Raw genomic sequence first — 21,900 nt, forward strand, 5'->3', positions numbered from 1 at the left:
CTTGCATCCCTAGGATGAATCCCACTTGGTCATGGTGTATGATCTTTTTGATGTATTGTTGGATGCGATTTGCCAATATTTTGTTGAGGATTTTAGCATCTATGTTCATCAGCAATATTGGACTGAAGTTTTCTTTCTTTGTTGTGTCTCTATCTGGCTTTGGAATTAGGATGATGCTGGCTTCAGAAAAAGAGTTTGGGAGTTTTCCATCATTTTGGATTTTTTGGAATAGTCTGTGAAGAAAAGGGGTTAGCTCTTCCTTAAATGCTTTGTAGAATTCTCCTGTGAAACCATCTGGTCCAGGGCTTTTGTGTGATAGGAGTTTTTTGATTACTGCTTCGATTTCATCTGCTGTTATTGGTCTCTTCAGGGTTCTGCTTCTTCTTCATTGAGTTTTGGAAGATTATATTTTTCTATAAATTTGTCCATTTCACCTAGGTTTTCAAATTTCTTGGTATACAATTCTGCATAGTAATTTCTTACAATCCCTTCTATTTCTTTTGTATCAGTTGTAATTTCTCGTCTTTCATTTCTTATTGTATTTATTTGTGTTCTCTCCTTTTCTTAATGAGCCTACTTAAAGGCTTGTCTATTTTGTTTATCTTTTTGAAAAACCAACTCCTGGATTCATTGATCCTTAGAATTGTGCTTTTAGTCTCTATGCCATTTAATTCTTCTCTTATCTTGTTTATTTCCTTCCTTCTACTTGCTCTGGGCTGTCTTTGTTGTTGTTCCTCCATTTCTAGCAGGCATAGGGTTAAGTTGTTTGTTTGAAATGTTTCTATTTTCTTTAGGTATTGCAATGAACTTCCCTCTCAGGACTGCCTTAGCTGTGTCCTATAGGTTTTGGGTTGTTGTGAGTTCATTTTCATTTGTTTCCAGAAACTTTTTGATTTCTTCCCTAATTTCAGTCTTGACCCATTCATTGTTTAATAGCATACCATTCAGTCTCCATGATTTTGGATGTTTTGGGTTTTTTCCTTTGGGGTTGGTTTCTAATTTCAGTCCCTTGTGGTCAGAGAAAATGCTTGGTATGATTTCAATTTTCTTGAATTTGTTGAGGCTCATTTTGTGTCCTATCATGTGGTCTATCTTTGAAAATATTCCATGTGCATTTGAAAAGAATGTGTATTTAGCTTCTTTGGGATGAAGGGCTCTAAATATATCAGTCAAGTCCATTTCATCTAGGGTGTTGTTTAGTGCAGCTATATCTTTGTTGATATTCTGTTTGGAAGATCTGTCCATTTTTGACAGTGGGATGTTAAAATTCCCTACTATAATTGTGTTGCTGTCAATATCTTTCTTGAAGTCTTCTAGGATTTTTCTTATATATTTGGGTGCTCCTATGTCGGTGCATATATATTTATGATGGTAATGTCTTCTTGGTGGATTCTTCCCTTGAGTGTTATGAAGTGACCTTCTGGGTCTCTCTTTATGGCCCTTTTTTTGAAATCTATTTTGTCTGATATTAGAATTGCTACCCCGGCTTTTTTTTCCTTGACCATTTGCTTGGAAAATTTGTTTCCATCCTTTCACTTTTAGTCTGTGATGGTCTTTTGTCCTGAGGTGTGTCTCCTGTAGGCAGCATATGTGTGGGTCATGCTTTCTTATCCATTTAACTATTCTATGTCTTTTGATTGGAGCATTTAACCCATTTGCATTTAAGGTTATTATTGATAGGTACTTATTCATTGCCATTTTTGTACCACAGATCCTCTTTGTCTCTCTCCTTTCCTTCCTTTCCTTAAAGCAGTCCTTTTAGTATTTCTTGTAGAGCTGGTTTGATGGAGTCATATTCTTTTAGACTTCTTTTGTCTTGGAAGCTCTTTATTTGGCCTTCTATCTTGATTGAGAGCCTTGCTGGGTAAAGTAGCTTTGGTTGTAGGCCTCTGGTTCTCATTACTTGAAATATTTCTTACCATTCTCTTCTTGCTTGGAGTGTTTCCATTGAGAAGTCTTTAGCTAACCTTATGGGGGCTCCCTTGTATGTTACTTCCTTTTCCTCCCTTGCTGCCTTTAAGATTCTCTTTGTCTTGGAGGTTTGCCATTTTGATGATGATGTGTCTTGAAGTGGGCCTCTTTGGGTTCCTCTTGAATGCGACTCTCTGTGATTCCTGGATTCATGTAACTTTTTCTCTCATCAAATTAGGAAAATTTCCCATCATTACTCTTTCAAATAGGTTTACTATCCCTTGTTCTTCTTCTTCTCCTTCTGGTATTCCTATTATTCAGATGTTATTACGTTTTATATTATCTTGCATTTCTCTTAGTCCCTCTTCATTCTTTTTGAGCCTCTTTTCCCTTTCTTGCTCTTTCTGGGAGATTCTTTCTACTGAATCCTCCAACTCGTTGATCCGATCTTCTGCCTCATTGATCCTGCTTTTCATTCCTTCTACTGTGTTCTTCAGTTCCGCAATTGTATTCTTCATTTCCTCTTGTCCTTTGCTGATAGTTTCTATTTCCTTTTTCATGTTGATATAGTTTGGGGAGAGCTCGTTGTAGCTCCCCTCTAGTTTCTGGTAGCTCATCGTGAGCTCTTTGAATTTCATGATAACTAGTGCTTTGAATTCAATATCTGTTAGCTGACTTGCCTACCATCACATTTTTTTAAGAATGTGCTATGCTCAGTGTTCAACTTAGGGAGAGAGGAAGGCAATGAGTAGCAGTGGCCCCTTCCATGAGATTACCAGCTAAGACAAAAACCAAAGAAAAGCCACAGAATTAAATAAGACATTTGAGTGGTTAAAGTAAGATGTTTATATTACATAAACAAAAATGTTAGAACAGGTTTTGTAATACAATGGTAAGAAGGCACATTTCTCTGAATTAGAAATGAGACAAATAATTTCACTTTGAGCTCACAAGCAATTGGGCAACTGACCTATATATCCTATTGAAGTTGGGATATTCCCCTAAAATGATGCCTCATGTTTTTTCTGGTTCAGTTGGAATATCCCCCATATGGGGGTTCGAGATAAGAGTTGCTACCTATTTTCCTTTTATAAGAACGCTTACACTAATCTTTCTGCATACCCAAGATGAATTCTAGTTATAAAGAGAAAGCATACTCAACGAGGGATAAGAAGCTTGTGGCTTTATTTATTTATTTTTTTTAAAGATTTTATTTATTTATTTATCATTAGAGGGGAAGGAGAGAGGGAGAGAAACATCAATGTATGGCTGCCTTTTGTGCATCCGCTGCTGGTAGTTAGCCTGCAAGGAACCAGCCTGCAACCCAGGCATGTGCCCTGACTGGGAATCGAACCACGATCGTCTGGTTCGCAGGCCCACGCTCAATCCACTGAGCTACGCCAGCCAGGGCAGAAGCTGGTGGCTTTAAAAACATGCTTCCTAGCCCTGACCTGGTGGCTCAGTTGGTTACAGTGTTGCCGAATATGCCAATATTGTGGGTTTGCTCTCCAGTCATGGTACGTAAAATAAACAACCAATGAGTGTATAAATAAGTGGAACAACAAATTAATGTTTCTCTTGCTTTCCCCCTTTCTCTCCCTAAAAATTAATAAATTTAAAAAATTTCAAAAGCAAACATGCTTCCCTAACCACACTCAAAAGGCTGCCTGAATTAGATGTACTTTTAGAACAGGATCCATGTTCAAAGATGCAGTTTGGGGAGTCAGGACAGGAGGTGAGGTGGACACTGGAGAGGTGAATTCCCATCTTTGGAGAGGTCAAAGAGGAGTGGAATAGTCCAGAGAAGCCAGCCGTGGGAGGTGAAAAAGAGAGGATATGAATGTGTAGAAGCCACTACCTCACTCTTCAGGTCAGAATTCTGCCAGCCATGTCCACCCTTATGGTGTCTCTTCAGCTCAGCATTGCTTCCAGTTTGTGAAGTTAAGCCTTCATTTCCCTGCAACTTAGTTTATAGATATATAAAAATCATCTTATAGAAAAATATGTGCATGCATGCATGCATGCATACATACATGCCATTTGCTATCCATTCCTTTCATAAATACTTAATAGTACATAATGTAATAATTCCCAAGCATTTGGGAATAGAAAAGTTACTAAATAGAAAAGTCTTCCTTTAAGTCACAAATGTGTTGCTTTCAATTTTGAGATTTTCTTTTTAACCTGCTACAATAAATGACCAATTTTCTTGACATTTTCCCTCTTTACAAATATTACTACTTAGAATTTTTCTTTATTATTTTTATTCTTTTGGTTTATAATTCTAGCACATATTTATAAAACAAATTTTATTGTTTAACTATATTAATGATAAATGAGTCAACAGTAAAAAATGGTATGAAAAGGGGCTTACATTTGGAAATAAGCCCATTGGTGGTTCAGTGGTAGAATTCTCACCTGCCACGTGGAAACAAAATCACATAAATTTTTTCTTCTTTTTTTTCTTGTTTAGTTTTTGTTAAATTTAGTTTTGTTTTTGATTTCCTGGTACTGAGCTTGAGTGCTCAGAGAACAGTAGGTGGCAGGGGACAGAAATATACTTCGTAGAGCTTTGCTGCCATCTACTGTTTCTTTATGTAACAACTCATTGCTTCTTTGATTCTAAAAATTCAATAATCTGTGATTTACCATGCCATAGTTTCCACCTTTACTTCTTCCTTCTATTTTTCTTTAGTTAAAACAAAGTGAAGCAAATGCCGACACCAAAGAAAAGCTCCCTTTGCGCCTTCGAATCTTTGAGAAATTTCCAAACAGACCACAAATGGTGAAAATCTCAAAGCTTCCTTCAGATTTTACCGTTCCTAAAATCAGGTATTAAACTATTACTTTCTTTATCTCAAATGCACTGTAAAAGACTCATCTTAAATATGATTCATCCCTTCTTTCAAACTCCTGTAGATGTTGATTTTTTTTATTTTTAAAGTTATTTTCTATGTTTCTACTCTCTCTACCTCTGTTTTAAAAACCACTGACCCCTTTAAGCAGTATATTAAGAGCAGAGTTGTCTGGAAGTGCAGTAGTCTAGGCAAGAGGGCTGTTTCCCACTGCCTCTCCCTCAGATGCTCCTTGGGGATTTGACTTACCATGTAACTGGCGAAGGTGCTCAAGGTTGCGGAGGTGGCAGATAGACATCAAACTCTGACTCTCAACTTTGAAAAATGAAATAGACTTTGAGGCCTTTTTATTTTCAAATCAGTAGAGGAACACCACTGGCCAGATTTCCATACTACTATTATGGCTTTTGTTTAGAATGTCATCTCTGATTACAATATAATTTTTCCTCTACTTTTTGAAAGGAGAACCATGGCATTATCCCCTCATATCAATTTGATTTTCTACCACTTTGCCCTCTGGTTAAGAAGTTGCATAGAAGATGCTTTAAAACATCTATTTCTAAAAATTAAAGGAAATTCTTTCAGTTATAATTCAAAAATTAAAAACAGAATCAGAATAATATAAAATATGACATTTTATATAATAGTTTTAAAATAGTTGTATGGGGCAGTTATAAAAATAGGAGACAAGATGTGATACAATAATATTTAAAATTTAAATAGAAATATATTTGCATTCTGATTTTTTAAATTAAAACCTGAAAATACAACATATTTTTAAAAGCTATAAATTAAATTCAATATTAGTGTTTATTTGAAAATATGTTATTTGAATTCTCACTATGCTTTACAGATCAGATGAAATAAGTTTTTTTTAGTTATTTTGAGTCTTTAAATGCAAAGCTACATTTCAGAGATTCTTCAGATGACCAGAAGGCCAGAGAGATGAAGTAACTCTTTCAAGTCTTAAAAAGGGAAAAAGTGTCTTATTACCAAAATAGGATTTTAAAATAGTATGAATTACTAAATGTTATTACTTAAAAGTTATTTCAGGGACATTACTTTTTTAAAGCAGGAATGCCTAAGATTTAGAAAAATTTTTCTAAATTCATTAATTTGGTAATTAATCTACATACCTTTCTTGGTATATGTATTGTGTTCTATGAACTTTGTCATGCTTTATTATAGCTTAAGCAAACAGCATTGCAGCATGCTATCACTTGTTCCATTTCATTAATAATGCTTATGTATGTATACTTCATTTGCAAAGGGAAAGTTTTATGAAGCAGTTTATTGATCGCCAGCAACAGGACACTTGCTGCCTCTTAAGAAGCCTTCCATCGGCCTCTTCCTCATCGTGTGATCACTCTAAACGGTCTGCAATAGAGGATAACAAATACATTGACCAAAAAGTAAGAACCACTGTCTCAGATAACCATTTTTTTCATAAGCATATATTTTAGAAAACAAAACCACAGAACTGTGTGAGGTTCTGAAATGTTTCGGAATTATAATGAAGAAAATTTTATTTGTAGAAGAAATCATTATATCTAACGTTTTAGACTTTATGAATTTAAATTGTACATTTCTACCCGTGAGCTTTTGACCCATGCCATGTAGCAGACACATGAGTTTGAATAGGTCAAGACCCTCCCCAAACCTGCATTGTCTCAGGTGCAGAAGGATAGGCTCTCATCTCTAAGGTTCAGCACAGCTTTAATGGTTGCCTAAATGTTGCCCTTTTTAAAGAAACTATGCTTATTTCAGTGGTTATACTCCAGAGAGATTAATCAGAGCAAGTTTCTCTAAAATCAGTGAAAAAAACAAACTACCATTTATTGAGTGCTTACTGTGTGCCAGGAATTTTTTCTAGACACATATCTTACTCATACTCTGATTTACCTATTTCTTTATCACTTCAAAATAAGATAGGGAATTATTATCTCATATTCCACCTTTAGAAAATTAAAGATCAATAACAGAGTTTGTAAAGATTAAAGACTAGATTTTGCAAAAGCATCTAAATTATTTGCAAGTATTTCTTATTTCTAAGTCCTAATTTATTTTTTACTCCTTTAAATCATTTCTGCCCTTTTTCTATTGCTTATAATCAAATATATATTTATCTATTATCATTTAAAAGTATAATAACAACTTTTTCATCCTCCCATATTCTCTGTTTCTCCATTATCCCCTACTCCAAAAAGATTATACTTTCAGAGTACCTTTGCTTTTCTCCTCTCTTTCTTTTCCACCATTTCCTCTCCAAACTCAAACTTTTCCCCCTTACCACCCCACCATCAAATTCTCTGTTCTCTGCTGTAGTGTAGCAATTTTGTTCTCAATTATGATCATAATTTCTTTTGCAATACACCTGTTCTTCTTCATGGATTTTTATTTAATTTCTTTTAATCATCAATGGATATTATTGCTCTATATTATAGACTCCAAGATCATAAATGACAAATCTGATGCTAATGTCATTTTTTTCACTTGAAAGTAATTAGGTTTGTTGTTGTTGTTGTTAGTTGGCTGATTGGTTGTTTGGTTGGTTTTCTGATATCTTTGGGAAGTTTTAGGACTTTATGCATATCTTTAGAGTTCAGAATCTTACTGGCATATACTTTGTATGTCCTTTAGCATTTGAACTGTCCAAATTGGGGAGTTTTTTCAGGTTGCAAACTGATATTTGTCGGGAAATTTGTATTTGTTATTTGTTTAATTATTACTTTTCCATCTACTCTTTTTTCCCCTTATGATTGGCATCTCTCTATTTTTCTTCTTTTTTTTGTAATATTTGTTCATTTGAAGTATTTGTTCTTATTTGGTCTTAACTAAAATTATTCTTTGCTTTTAAATTTTAAGCAAACATTTATGAAATGCATATGTGCTTATACATGTACATGCAATACTCTTAACTCACCTTAAAGACTTAAACTATTTTTTATTATTACTATAATAAAATAAGTACGGCGCCTGGACACACAAGTTCATACATCAGCTAATCATCAGGTGAGAAGATAGTAAGAGCCTGGTTTTGTCCAATCAGTCTGAAATTGCATTTTACACCCTAGGAACACATATTGTTTACTTTATAAAATTTATCTCAGAATACTTTAATCCAAAGATGTACAATGAACCTCCAGGCTGTTACCAGTTATCTCTAGGAAGAGTATGGAGAGCTGATACCATTTATGTTGAAAGTGGAAAATCCAGAATATGCTTTTTTAAAACCCCTAAAAACATTTCCCCACTGGAAACACAAAATTAAATCCTAGCCCATGAAAAATTATTTTCTCTCTAGAAGGAAATATGTTGTTTCTTACATTTTTGAGCAGCATGTTTTGAAATAAGTAAGAAAATAATAAAATATTTTTGGAAGGTGAAAAGGCTTGGGGTCTGAGTCTGAGGAGAATTTGGTGTACTCTTTGTGTGCTTGCCGTCATCCTGTCCCAGAAATCTCTGCTGGCTACACTCAGAAAATTTCAAATGCCATTTCTGATTTCTTTATTGTCCTTATATTATTGTGGCTCTTTAAAATCTTCTCATTTAATAGTTATTTTAACTAACTGAAAGTAAGATAACAATTAGTTTTATTTTGTAAATTTACACTTCAGCCTTTCTCATAATCTTCTAAAATATATTGAACTTGCAACACACTGCTTCTCAATTGCTTCTCAGTGGTATGCAAGCGAGTCAGCATCTAAAAGAAACTAGAATTTTTGAAGACTGCTGGCAGCCCCCCATCTATAAGGGCAGTTGGCTGAAGCACACAGTACATGGTCCAAAACAAGGAAAATTATCAATGATGGTTAAGTTTCCCTTCATTCCATGTGAGTCTAGTTGGCCCCCATGTAGATTTAACTACAGTTGGAATAATATTGTTTATCCCCTTACAGGCTTCATAATCTGGGTAAATGTTCCAATGCAGAAAGTGAGATGAAGAGAGCATATTTTCTCCTCATCTCAGTGGTCAATACCCTATTGTGGCAGCTACAAGAAGACTTACCTGTGTGGCCATCCAGTCTTCAAGCTTTGATGTTATTTAGGTTGCCAGAAAAGTAAACTTAACAATATTTTTCAGGATGACTCTCCAACCAACTGAGCCACCAAGCCCGGGCAAACCTGCATATCTTGAGAGGAGTTTTCCTAGTTTCCAGGCAGAAGGAAATCAGTAGTATGCTTGTTAATAAACTTAAATGTAAACTTGGCTTACCAGTAATTCCTGGATGGTATGCCGTTTCTGAGGTCAGAACCTGCAATTGTGTGAAGAACATAAGTAAACCTCACAGTTATATCAGCCTGAGACAGATGGAACAATGAGGGTTGTCCCAGCCAACACCTATACAGTATTGGAACCTACATGTTAAAGAACAGTGAATATTTCTCAAATAGGGCAATATCTGTGCTTGCTCTCTCTCTCTCTTATAACTAATGGACATTTGGTCCTGTCTAAAACATCCACTGAGACATTTAGTCCACGCCAAAAGGTCCATGAAATTTGGTCCTGTCCAAAATCTCCATAGAGGCATTTGATCTGCACAGTTAGTGCACATCTCACCCCTCTGCAACATCTGAAACCCAACCCATCTACCTAACCCTACATGCTATTACCAGTAAGCTACCAATGCAAGAAGAGTTGTTATTGATAATATAATACAGCCACAACACAATTATTGTACCACTAAAACATGATAGCATTTTATGGATTAATCCTGTGAACCAAAAGTATAAATAAACCTTGTTTTTAAATCCACTGGCAGTTTTCTAAGTGTGGACACTTTGATGGGATCAAATGTTAAGGACCCTTTGGTATGGGCCACATGTCTCCATGGACACTTTGGACACAACTAAATGCCTTGCAGTACTCTCTTACCTGCCTCCTCTCTGCGAAGCACATAGCAAGTTCCAGATTAAGTCATCAAAATGAATAGCTACATATGTACAAAATAAGGTTGGAAATGATCAAAGTCATTACTATATTTTGTTTACCCTTTTCATAAGTTGTCACTGTTCACTCAGTCATTCAACAAACATTTATGAAGCACTTGTTATTCATCTGATATTCTCTTCAGCTGTGGGAAAACACATGTAAATGTATGAAAGTAAAAAGTATTACAGGAACACAAGACAAAGCCCAAGATCTTCTTACAGGAGAGTAATATAGGAAGAAGGTGCTTCAGGCAGTGGGGGAGGCATATGGAAAGTCATGGACACCATAATATGCTTGACATAAAGATTGTGAGAAGCAGTGTAGAATAGTTATGAAGTGATGCAGCTTCAACCTTATGTATAAAATAGAGATAATTATTATTTTAAGGTTTTTAATTAGAATAAAATAATGAATGTTAAATGCACAGCTTATGTTATATTTCTATCATACCAAATAAGAAATCATGCCATGAGGTCACACTCAGTAAATAGACTTATATTAATCAATCAAAACAAATGACTTTAGTTATACAGATGAAACTTCAGCTATAACAGTATAGTTGAGCACAGTATATTAAGTCCCGGCTTATTTTCCTTATGTCCATGAGACTTTTTTTTGAGTCTGCTTTTTAATGATATTTTAGTTACTACCCCCATTGCTTGTCTTCTGCCTTAGACCCTCAAAAAGTAAATTAAACTGTTCTGGAAAGATTCACTCTTCACAAAGTATCATTGATTGCCAACAGCATTTTGTAATTTTCTATGTGATTATAGAGTATTTGATGATTCATTCTAGTAACTCCACATATAGCAATTATTCATCCCAATCTGTAGTTTCTGGGATGAATGTTTACTCACTTAAAAAAGAGAATAGTCTATTTCCATCTTTAGGGCTTTTGCTCTTAAATAAATTTCTAAAATAATAGCTTAACATCTCTGCAATGCCATTTAAGACATTTCTCTAGGAGAAGAGTAGGAGATTATATGATACTACTACCTAACCAGGGCCTGTTTTGCAAAGATATGATGTAGTGTGTGGTCTAGAAAAGGGAAGCAGTGATGTTCATCAGATCAAATATGAAAACCCTATGTACGCACTTCTTCTCTCTTTAGCATAAAAATGTTTTGGTATTTCATTGATTGCTCATTTATTTACAATAATGGAGGGGAAACAAAAAATAAGTGAAACTTTTTTTCATTTTTGTTGATCTTTGTAGTATGGTTTTGAGCTCAGATTAAAATATGGCTGCATTTGAGTGCACATTCTTTTATTCAACAGTCATTTATTGAGAACCTTTAAATGTATGGGTCATTGGTAAAAAACACATTTTGCTGCTTTAAACTAACATGAAAATAGGAATTTCCTGTCAGTTATTTTTCTGCAGAATATTTAATTGTGTAATCATTTTTAGTTTGGGGTTATATGTAATTTATTTGCATTCTTTAGGAGCACATTCATAGAGGGCCAAAAGTAAATCAGTCTAGGATTGCACATCTTTTATAGGTGATACTAAAGGCTTTTCATCAAGAGTTTTTGGTACTGTCTCCAAAACAAATGTCAGAGAGCTGAAGTTGCAGCTAAACTTATCTTTGAAATTTACATTTGTTTCTACTTTTGAGTATAGTTTTACTTACAAGTTCTATATTCCAGTAAGTGATGTGCCAATCTCAACATGTAGTTTCTGCTGCTGGTGATGTTCTCCTTATTTTGATTTGAAGTTCAATACAATTGAATCACAGTTGGAGACCTGCTCCCTTGTATTAGACTGCCATGGATTTTAAATTCACTAAGAACTGCATGGTTATGAGCATCTGATGTTTTCTCCCAGAATCATAAATTTCTTCACTTAAAAAAACTGCAGACCTTCCTGTCTTCTTTGTCTTTCTGCTTATATGAGCTATAACCATAAAGTAATTTTCTTTTACTTTGATAATTTAAGTTCATCTACCATATATTAGTTTCTTATCAGTAAACACTGCATGTTAGACACATCTAATGTTTTTCAATAACTGTAAATATTGACCTTTCCTCACTTTTTGCAACATCAGTATCATTCAACTAGTCTAGCTGATGTAAGGTGTTGAAGATTTAGTCAAATTCACCATGACAGGCTACTGCTTTAGTGACTAAAGCATTGCCATAAAATTCAACTGCAAAAATAAGTCAATTAAGTTTGCAGTCATTTAATTTCTAGTTGTGTAATATTTTCTATGTATCAAGTAAACTGATACATCTCAAAATATTTCTCCTTTATAATTTTTAGGTGATTTACATTTACTTAAAGAATTCACTTCATTAAAAATGTAGAACAGAAAAATCATCTTTTAATATTAATAAATTTATTCATTCTTGAAATATATTTCAAAAACGAACTCCACACAGTGCTAAACAATGAAGAAATATAGTAGATAAGAAACACACTATCCTGAAGATGACAATGAGATAGGTAGGAACGGAGTCCACTTCCCCCAGTGCACGGGGGAAACACCTAGCCCATCTTCTGAGGAACAGAATGAACAGCCAATGGTATCCCAAGTTTTGTGAAGATTGGAGGCCAAAAATTGTAGAGTACATTGAAAAATCAGACAGTAAGGTGAGTGCTTCAGGACAATAAGGTTCCTGGGACCAGCACGGGGACCAGGGCAGCTACACCCCAGTCCGGGAGCCCACAGGGTCTACCACAGGATTCTTGGGAGAGAGCCAGGTCAGTGGGTCCCTCCCCTGCCAAACAAGGTTTCAGCAGCACCAAGAGGAATCTGGATGCTTGAAGTCACAGCGGCGGGTGGCGGGCCGGAGGAAATAAGGACGAAGTGACATACACACATGCACCTGTTGAGACTGTGGACACCAGATGGGAAGACGTGGGCCTTGACGGATCCTGACCGGGTCAGTCCCCGGGCTTGCTGGAGAGTTGGGCTGTGCGATAGGCCAGGTGCTTGTTTGGAGCGGCAGGCTTGAATAGGAGGAATTTTTCAAAAAGAAAAGGAGGCACTCAATGGCATTTAGGGAATTCTCCCTCAGCAGTCCACCCTGCCTTCTGTACCTCCCCACGGCCCCCCACCCGCCCGCAGCATCAGAGGCCAAGTGTTCAGGCTCACAGCCCTGGGGAAGGAACACACCTGACCCCGCCACCCGGCAGCTGCAGCAGCACACTCACACCCAGAGGCTCGAAACCCCAGCCCAGTGGCTGCCAATCCCACCATAGGAGCAGAGGCCAAGGGCTCATGCAGGCAGCCCCAGGGACTGCGTACACCTGATCCCTCCAACCCCAGTGCCCTGGCGCAGCAGCAGAGGAGGTGTGTACCTACATTTCCAGTGGCAGCCAGGGGACAACCCCTGGCCCTGCAAGGCCACCTGGCTCTCTAAAAGGAAGGCAGAGACACTCCCACAGAGGAGTGTTGCAGGGCTCAGGGAGTCAGCAATCCCCAGAAAGACTTAACTTGGGGGGGGGGGGGGGGAGTGCTGAACTATCCTGAAGGGACTCTCAGAGTCCCTAGCATCTAGGACAGCAAAGAGCAAGAAGGTGGTGTGTGAGTTGCCCTTAACTGGTGCACCTCAAGGACAGCACAACTGGTGGACTGAAGAAGTAAGCTGGGCAAAGAAGGGCACTGGGGGTCCCAGCAGTGAACTGAGGAACTGGGCTGAAGGCTCAGCAACTGGAAAGAGTGCAACTCAGGAAGGGAGAAAAGTGAAAACGATCCCTCCTCAGCCTGCTGCAGCGAGGAAGACCAGCAAAACTGACCTGGCCAGTTTAAAGCCAGCAGGCAGCTTTTTAATTAAATTCCTTCTTCCTTTCTTTTCTTCTTTCTTTTTTAGTCCTTCTTCCTTTCTTTCTTTCTTTTTATTCCTTCTTCCTTCTTCCTCTCTTTTTTTTAATTCCCACAAGTAAGACAATAAAACCTGGAGCTGTAAAAAGACCAGAGTTAGACCAAAAGAGCGGTCATCCCAACAACGTACACAATGAGACAAATTTCATTTTGCTACTCCAGAGAACTTGTGAGTTTTGATATACTTGTATTATTACTTTTCATTATTCTTATATCTTTTATTAGTGTTTTTGTATTTCCCTCTTTCTGTTTAGTCTTCTTCACTTGGCTTGTTCAATTGCATTGTTTGACTCCTTTCCCTTATTCTTCCTTTCATAGCGTATTTTTATCTTTTTAAAATATATTTTATTGATTATACCATTATAGTTGTTCTATTCCCCCCCTTCATTCCCCTCCACCTGCACACTCCCTCCCCCATCATTCTCCCCCGCCCTTAGTTTATAACCACGTGTCTCAAGTTCTTTAGATTCTATATTCCCCTACTATTCTTGCCCTCCCCCCTATCTATTTTCTACCTACCGTCTATGCTATTTTCTGTGCTTTTTCCCCCCTTCTCCTCCACCCACCCTGCTGTTGCTAACCCTCCACGTGTTCTTCATTTCTATGGTTCCACTCCTGATCTAGCTGTCCTCTTGGTTTGCTTTTGTTTTAGGTGTAGTTGTTAATAACTGTGTGTTTGCTGTCCTTTCACTGTTCATATTTTTCATCTTCTTTTTCTTATATAAGTCCCTTTAGCATTTCATATAATAAGGGCTTGGTGATGATGAACTCCTTGAACTTGACCTTATCTGAGAAGCACTTTATCTGTCCTTCCATTCTAAATGAAAGTTTTGCTGGATAAAGCAATCTTGGCTGTAGGTCTTTGGATTTCATGACTTGGAATACTTCTTTCCAGCCCCTTCTTGCCTATAAGGTCTCTTTTGAGAAATCTGCTGACAGTCTGATGGGCACTCCTTTGTAGGTGACTGTTCCCTGATCTCTTGCTGCTTCTAGGATTCTCTCCTTCATTTCAGTCTTGGCTAATATAATTATGCTGTGCCTTGAAGGAACACATTCCTTCTTGGGTCCAACTTCTTTGGGACTCTCTGAGCTCCCTGGATTTCCTGGAAGTCTATTTCCTTTGCCAGACTGGGGAAGTTCTCCTTTATTATTTGTTCAAATAAGTGTTCCACTCATGGCTGTTTCTTTTCCCCTTCTGGTACCCCTATAATCCGGATATTGGAACATTTAAAGCTGTCTTGGAGGTTCCTGAGCCTCTCCTCATTTTTTTGAATTCTCATTTCTTCATTCCTTTCTGGTTGGATGTTTTGTTCTTCCTTCTGGTCCATTCCATTGATTTGAATCCCAGTTTCCTTTCCATTGCTATTGGTTTCCTGGACATCTCCCTTCATTTCAATTAGTTTAGCCTTCATATGTTCCTCTAATTTGTGACTATAATCAACCAGTTCTGTGAGCATCCTGATAAACAGTGTCTTGAATTGTGCTTCTAAGAGGCTGGCAATTTCTTGGTCACTGAGAGTTATCGGCTCTGGGACTTTGAGTTCTTCTTGCGCCATCTTTTGGGCTGTTTGTGCCTGTTCCATAGCAGGATCGGAGCCCTAAGGTATTCACTAGAGAAGGGCAACTCAGTCGCTGGGTTGTGATGTTGTATGTGGGGGCGGGGTCAACAAAGAGCAATGGCGTTTCGTCTGCTGCCTGCCACCATGGCCCCCACCAGCGCCGCAGCCACCACCGTCACCGGGCCCTCGCATTTCATTCCACTGCCCGCGAGTGTGCCACCGCTATCAGCCCTCCACCACTGGGTTCGCCCCCTGGGGCCTGTGTGGTCTGTCTCACTGTGTGAGAATGTGCGACGGTGGTCAGTCTGCCCCACACCCTGACTGGTTCCGGGCTGCCTGCTCGTCTAGGTCGGGGGATCTATCCTGACCGACCCTGCTCCACTGCTGGCTCCGCCCCTCTTACCATCCCGGTTGAACAGTTCCTAGTTGTCGGACTTCCGTATAATTCAATTTTCTGGTCTTTGGGTGTGTCTTTGTTCTCCAAACATTTGTTGTAGTCAAACTTGGCTGTGGGAGAAGGCACAGTGTTTCCACCTATGCCTCCATCTTGGCGGAAGTCCCATAGTATATTTTTAATTTTCCACCTTTCACTTCACTGGTGTTCCAATAGCACACTACTCTAGGTACTGTATTTTCTATTCCTCTTATTTAGATCACAGTTTCTTTCATATAATTGTTGCTCCATTGCTATTGTAAGTAATTTCTGTTCCATACAATTGTAAATACTACACAGCTCCCCTCCCAAATCTTAGCTCACTTCACTGTCTCCTGAACTTTTTTTTATTTACCTTTTTATTGATGTTTGAATACAGTTGTCTCCATTTTTCCAACACCACTTTCCCCTGCCCTACCCATGCCCACTTCCCACCCTCAATCACACCCCACCTTGGCTCTGTCAATGGGTCCCTCATTCATGTTCATTACATCACTTTTCCTTCTTTCCCACATTATTTCCCTCTTCCCTCCCTTCCAGTTACTGTCAATTTGTTGTCAGTTTCAATGTCTCTGGCAATATTGTGCTTACCAGTTTGTTTTATTAATTAGGTTCAACTTATAGGTGAGATCATATGATATTTGTCTTTTTTTCCTTTTTTAATTTTTATTTATTTAGTTTTATTTAATTCTTATTCAAGTATAGTTTTCTTCTCCTGAACTTTAATACTGTGATGGTTAACTCTATTCTCTCCCACACTACACCTATTTTCTACCCTTCACTCTCACTTTACCTCATAATCTGACTTCCCACAAGCTCACTGCTTTCTAGATCCAACTCATAGTCCTTCCCCCACCTAACAAGACTCTTATCTTTTTTCCACCCTTTCTAAAAAGTGGCTCATTGGGTGAAATATCACAGTGCACACTATATATATCCAAAGGATCTCCTATCTCTTCTCTATGTGTTGGTACTTTAAATACCATAGAACACTCCCATTATCTTAAACCATTTTGCCTCCTCCCTCCAACTGATCACAAAAAAGAGTAGGTGGGACCTGGGAACACCAGTATACCTGAAAGAGGAAGGCTGGAAGAAGAAACCCACCAACAAAGGAACCACCAACAGATAACAATGGAAGAAGGTGAAGGATGGGAGTGGAATTGACACCAAACTCAACCCACAAACAATCTGCAAATGTAACTAAATGGTGGAGAGATTATCCAAAACAAACAACAAGAGCAACAGAGAAGCCCCAAACCTCATAAACACAAAAGAATTAGCTTCAACACAACCTGTCCACACCTGCACAACAGAATACAAGAGGTGGTGGATGGGGTGACCTCCAGTTAACCAGATGGAGGGAAGGACCCACCAAAGAAAGACCCAACAACAATCAAAACCCAAACACATCCAGAGAGCCAACATAAACAGCATCCCAAGACCAACAGACTCAGGAGATCAAGCAGACTGCACCACTGAAACACGCAAGTCTTCTACCATAGAAGTTAACATCAGAACCAAGGGAGTCAGAACAGATCAATTTAAGAAGCAGAGGCTAATAAAAGTCTCACAAACTATGGGAAGACAAAGAAACAATCCCCAAATGAAAGGAAAGCAGGAAGCCTCAAAAAGAATGCTAAGTAAAATAGAGGCAAGTCAACTATCAGATACTGAGTTCACAGCAATAGTTATCAGGAAGCTCAATGAACTCACAGAGAATTACAAAAACTACAGGGAAACTACAGGGAACTCACTGCAAACTATATCAGCATGAAAAAGGAAATAGAAGCTATTGAGATGGGCCAAGCATAAATGAAAATACAATATATGAACTGAAGAACACGGTAGAAGCAATCAAAAGTAGGATCAATGAAGCAGAAGTTCAGATCAGCAAACTGGATGACAAGATAAAAACAAAACACCCAGGAAGAGCAAGAAAAGAAAAAGAGGCTCAGAAAGAATGAACAGGGGTTAAGGAAAATACATAACAACATGAAATGTAATAATATCTGTATAATAAGGATACCAGAAGGAGAAGAAGAAGAGCAGCAAGGGATAGAAAACCAGTTGGAAAAAGTAATGATGAGAAAATTCCCTAATTTGATGAGAGAATGAGAGAAAAAGTCACACAAATCCAGGAAACACAGAGTTCCAATCAAGAGGAACCGAATGAGGTCCACTTCAAGACACATCAAAATTAAAATGTCAAAATTCCTAGACAAAGAGAGAATCTTAAAGGCAGCAAGGGAAGAACAGGAAGTAACATGCAAGGGAGCCCTGATAAGACTAGTAGCTGATTTCTCAATGGAAACACTTCAAGCCAGAAAAGAATGGCAAGAAATATTCCAAGTAATGAAAACCATAGGCCTGCAACTAAAACTACTTTACCCAGCAAGGCTCTCAATTAAAATTGAAGGCTAAATAAGAAGTTTACCAGACAAAAGAAACCTCAAAGAATATTCCTCCTCCAAAGCAGCTCTGCAAGAGATGCTAATGGGTCTGCTTTAAGAACAAGAAGAAAATCAGTGAGAAACAGAGAGGAAAAGAGTACCAAAAGTGGCAATGAATAAGTACCTATCAACAATAACCTTAAATATAAAGGGAACAAAACTCCAACCAAAAGACATAGAATAGATTAATAGATAAAAATCATGACCCACACATATGCTGCCTACAAGAGACCAACCTCAGAACAAAAGACCTACACAAACTGAAAGTGAAGGAATGGAAACAAACATTCCACGCAAAAGGACAGGAAAACAAGAGCCAGTGTTAGCAATACTCATATTAGACAAAATAGACTTCAAAAAAAAAAAAGAGCCATAAAAAGAGACCCAGAAGGTCACGTTATAGTACTCAAGGGAAGAATACATCAAGAAGACATAACCATTCTAAATATATATGCACTATATATGCACCCAACATAGGAGCATCCAAATACATAAAGGAAATCCTGGAGGACTTCAAGAAAGATATAGGCAGCAGCAAATTATAGTAGGAGATTTTAACACCCCGCTGTGAAAATGGAAAGATCTTCCAAACAAAGTATCAACAAAGATGTTGTGGCATTAAACAACGCCGTAGATGAAATGTACTTGCCTGATACATACACACACTTTCATCCCAAGGAAAAATACACATTCTCTTTAAAGGCACATGGGACATTTTTAAAGATAGACCACATGATAGGACACAAAAAAAGCCTCAATTAATTCAACATAATTGTTATTTAAAATGACAATGTTAAGCAATTAAGATAAAAAATCATAAAAAGCACTTTCTCTGACCACAAGGGACAGAAATTAGAAACCAACCTCAAGGAAAAAAATACAAAAACACGCAAACTCATGGAGACAGAATAGCATGCTGTTAAACAATGAATAGGTCAAGAATGAGATTAAGGAAGAAGTCAAAAAGTTTCTGGAAACAAATGAAAATGAACTCACAACAATGCAAATCTTATGGGACACAGGGAGACAATCCTGAAGGGAAGTTCACAGTGACCTTCCTACCTAAAAAAGATAGAAATATGTCAAATAAACAACCTAAACCTATGCTTATGAGAACTTGAGGAAAAACAACAAAGACATCCCAGAGCAAGTAGAAGAAAGGAAATAACCAAGATCAGAGCAGAATTAAATGACATAGAGACTAAAAGCACAATTCTAAGGATCAATGAATCCAGGATGAAATGAATGAATGAATGAATCAATGAATCAATGAATCAATGAATCAGTGAATCCATATATGAAATCCGTTTTTTGAAAAGATAAACAAAATACACAAGACTTTAAGTAGGCTCATCAAGAAAAGAAGAGAGAGGACCCAAATAAGCACAATCAAAAATGAAAGAGGAGATATTACAACTGATACCACAGAAATACAAAAGAATTGAAAGAAATTGCTGTGAAAAACTATACCAAAAAATTTGAGAACCTAGGTGAAATGGACAAATTCTACAAAAACAAAATCTTCCAAAATGGAAAGAAGAAGAAGCAGAAAACTTGGAGAGACCAATAACAGCTTATGAAATTGAAGCAGTAATCAAAAAGCTTCTGACACACAAAAGCCATGGACCAGAGAGTTTCACAGGAGAATTATACAAACCATTTAAGAAAGAGATAATCCCTATCCATCACAGATTATTCCAAAAATTTCAAGAAAACTCCTGAACACTTTTTCTGAAGGCAGCACCATCCTAATCCCAACACCAGATACGGACATAACAAAGAAGGAAAACTTCAAGCCAATATAGCTGATGAACAACAATACTAAAATCCTCAACAAACTACTGGCAACTGTATCCAGCAATACGTTAAAAAGATCATACACCATGACCAACTGGAATTCATCCCACAGATGCAAGAATAGTACAATATTTGCAAATCAGTAAGTGTAATACATCACATAAACAAAAGCAAACACAAAAATCACATGATTTTATCAATAATGCAGAAAAAGCATTTGAGAAGCTACAGCACCCATTTATGGTAAAAACACTCAGTAAAGTGGGGATAGAAGGTGCATTCCTTAACATAATAAAGGCCATATATGAAATAGTACCTACACCCAACATCATACTCAATGGACAAAAACTTAGAGCTTTCCCACTAAGATCAGAAACAAGACAAGGATGCCCACTTCCTCCATTCCTATTCAACATAATATTGGGAGTCTTAGCCACAACAATCAGACAAGAAAAAGAAATGAAAGGCATCCAAATTCGAAAGGAGGAAGCAAAACTGTCATTGTTTGTGATTGATGTGATAGTATACGTAGAAAATCCTGAAGACTCCACCAAAGAACAACTCCCCCTAATAAATAAACTTGGAAAACAGCAGGACACAAATGCAATATTCAGAAATCAAAGGCATTTCTGTACACCAACAATGAAATATCAGGAACAGAGATTAGGATAAAAAATCCTATATCATATAGCAACAAGAAAAATAAAACACCTAGGAATAAACCTAACCAAGAAAATAAAAGACCTCTACTCAGAAAACTATACAATGCCAAAGAAAGAAATTAAAGAAGACAAACAAATGGAAGCATCCACCATGTTCATGGATTGGAAGAATTCACATCATCAAAATGTCCATACTACCCAAAGCGATTTATAGATTCAATATATTCCCTATTAAAGTGCCAATAACATATTTCACAGTTAAAGAACAAACATTTCAGAAATTTATATGGAACCATGAACAACCCCAAATAGCTGCACCAATTTTGAGAAAGAAGAACAAAGTAGAAGGGATCACAATACCTGATATCAAAGTGTATTACAAGGCCACTGTAATCAAAATAACCTGACATTGGCATAAAAACCAATGGAACAGAACACAAAACCCAGAAATAAACCCAAGTCTCCATGGTAAATTAATATTTGACAACGGGGACAGCAACATAAAATGGAGTAAAAATACCCTGAATACCATTCCACAAATGGTTTTAGGAGAGCTGAACAGCTACATGCAAAAAAATGAAACTCAACCACCAACTTATACGATACATAAATATAAATTCAACGTGGATAAAAGACTTAAATGTTAGTCATGATGCCATAAAAGTCCTAGAGGAAAACATCACCAAGAAAATCTCAAACATCCCATGTAGCAACATCTCCACTGATATGTCCCCTAAAGCAAGGGACATAAAGAAAAGAATAAACAAATGAGATGTAGAGTCTATAGGATTTTCCATGTACACTATCATGTCATCTGCAAACAATGACAGTTTTGCTTCCTCCTTTCCGATTTGGATGCCTTTTATTTCCTTTTATTGTCTGATTGCTGTGGCTACAACTTCCAATACTATATTAAATAGAAGTGGTGAAAGTGGACAACCTTGTCTTGTTCCTGATCTTAGTGGAAAAGCTTTCAGTTTTGGCCCATTCAGTATGATGTTGGCTATAGGTCTCTCATATATGGCCTTTATTATATTGAGGAATGCTCCCTCTATTCCCACTTTGCTGAGTACCTTTATCATAAATGGGTGTTGTACCTTATCAAAAGCTTTTTCCGCATCTATTGATATGACCATGTGGTTTTTGTCCTTGCTTTTGTTTATGTGGTGTATTACATTTACTGATTTGCGGATATTGAACCATCTTTGCATCCCTGGGATGAATCCCAATTGGTCGTGGTGTATGATCTTTTTGATGTATTGTTGGATGCGATTTGCCAATATTTTGTTGAGGATTTTAGCATCTATGTTCATCAGCGATATGGGCCTAAAGTTTTCTTTCTTTGTTGTGTCTCTATCTGGTTTTGGAATTAGGATAATGCTCGCTTCATAAAAAGAGTTTAGGAGTTTCCCATCATTTTGGATTTTTTGGAATAGTCTGTGAAGAATAGGGGTTAGCTCTTCCTTAAAC

General features: G+C 37.3%; 1 protein-coding gene across 2 annotated transcripts in view; it reads left to right on the forward strand.

Moving 5' to 3' along the window:
- NALCN (sodium leak channel, non-selective) overlaps positions 1–21,900 on the forward strand; it is a 424,006-nt gene that overhangs the window by 275,588 nt on the left and 126,518 nt on the right. The window contains exons 16-17 of one of the 2 annotated variants that reach the window (XM_037065791.1): positions 4,607–4,743; positions 6,037–6,178. The exons of the other annotated variant lie outside the window; for it this stretch is intronic. Coding sequence (XP_036921686.1) covers positions 4,607–4,743; positions 6,037–6,178 — 279 coding nt within the window. The remainder of the gene's footprint in view (positions 1–4,606; positions 4,744–6,036; positions 6,179–21,900) is intronic. 2 annotated transcript variants of the gene reach the window in all.

Source organism: Sturnira hondurensis, unplaced genomic scaffold (genome assembly GCF_014824575.4).
Source record: "Sturnira hondurensis isolate 20B ecotype Veracruz unplaced genomic scaffold, ASM1482457v3 Scaffold0016184, whole genome shotgun sequence".
Taxonomy (NCBI): domain Eukaryota; kingdom Metazoa; phylum Chordata; class Mammalia; order Chiroptera; family Phyllostomidae; genus Sturnira; species Sturnira hondurensis.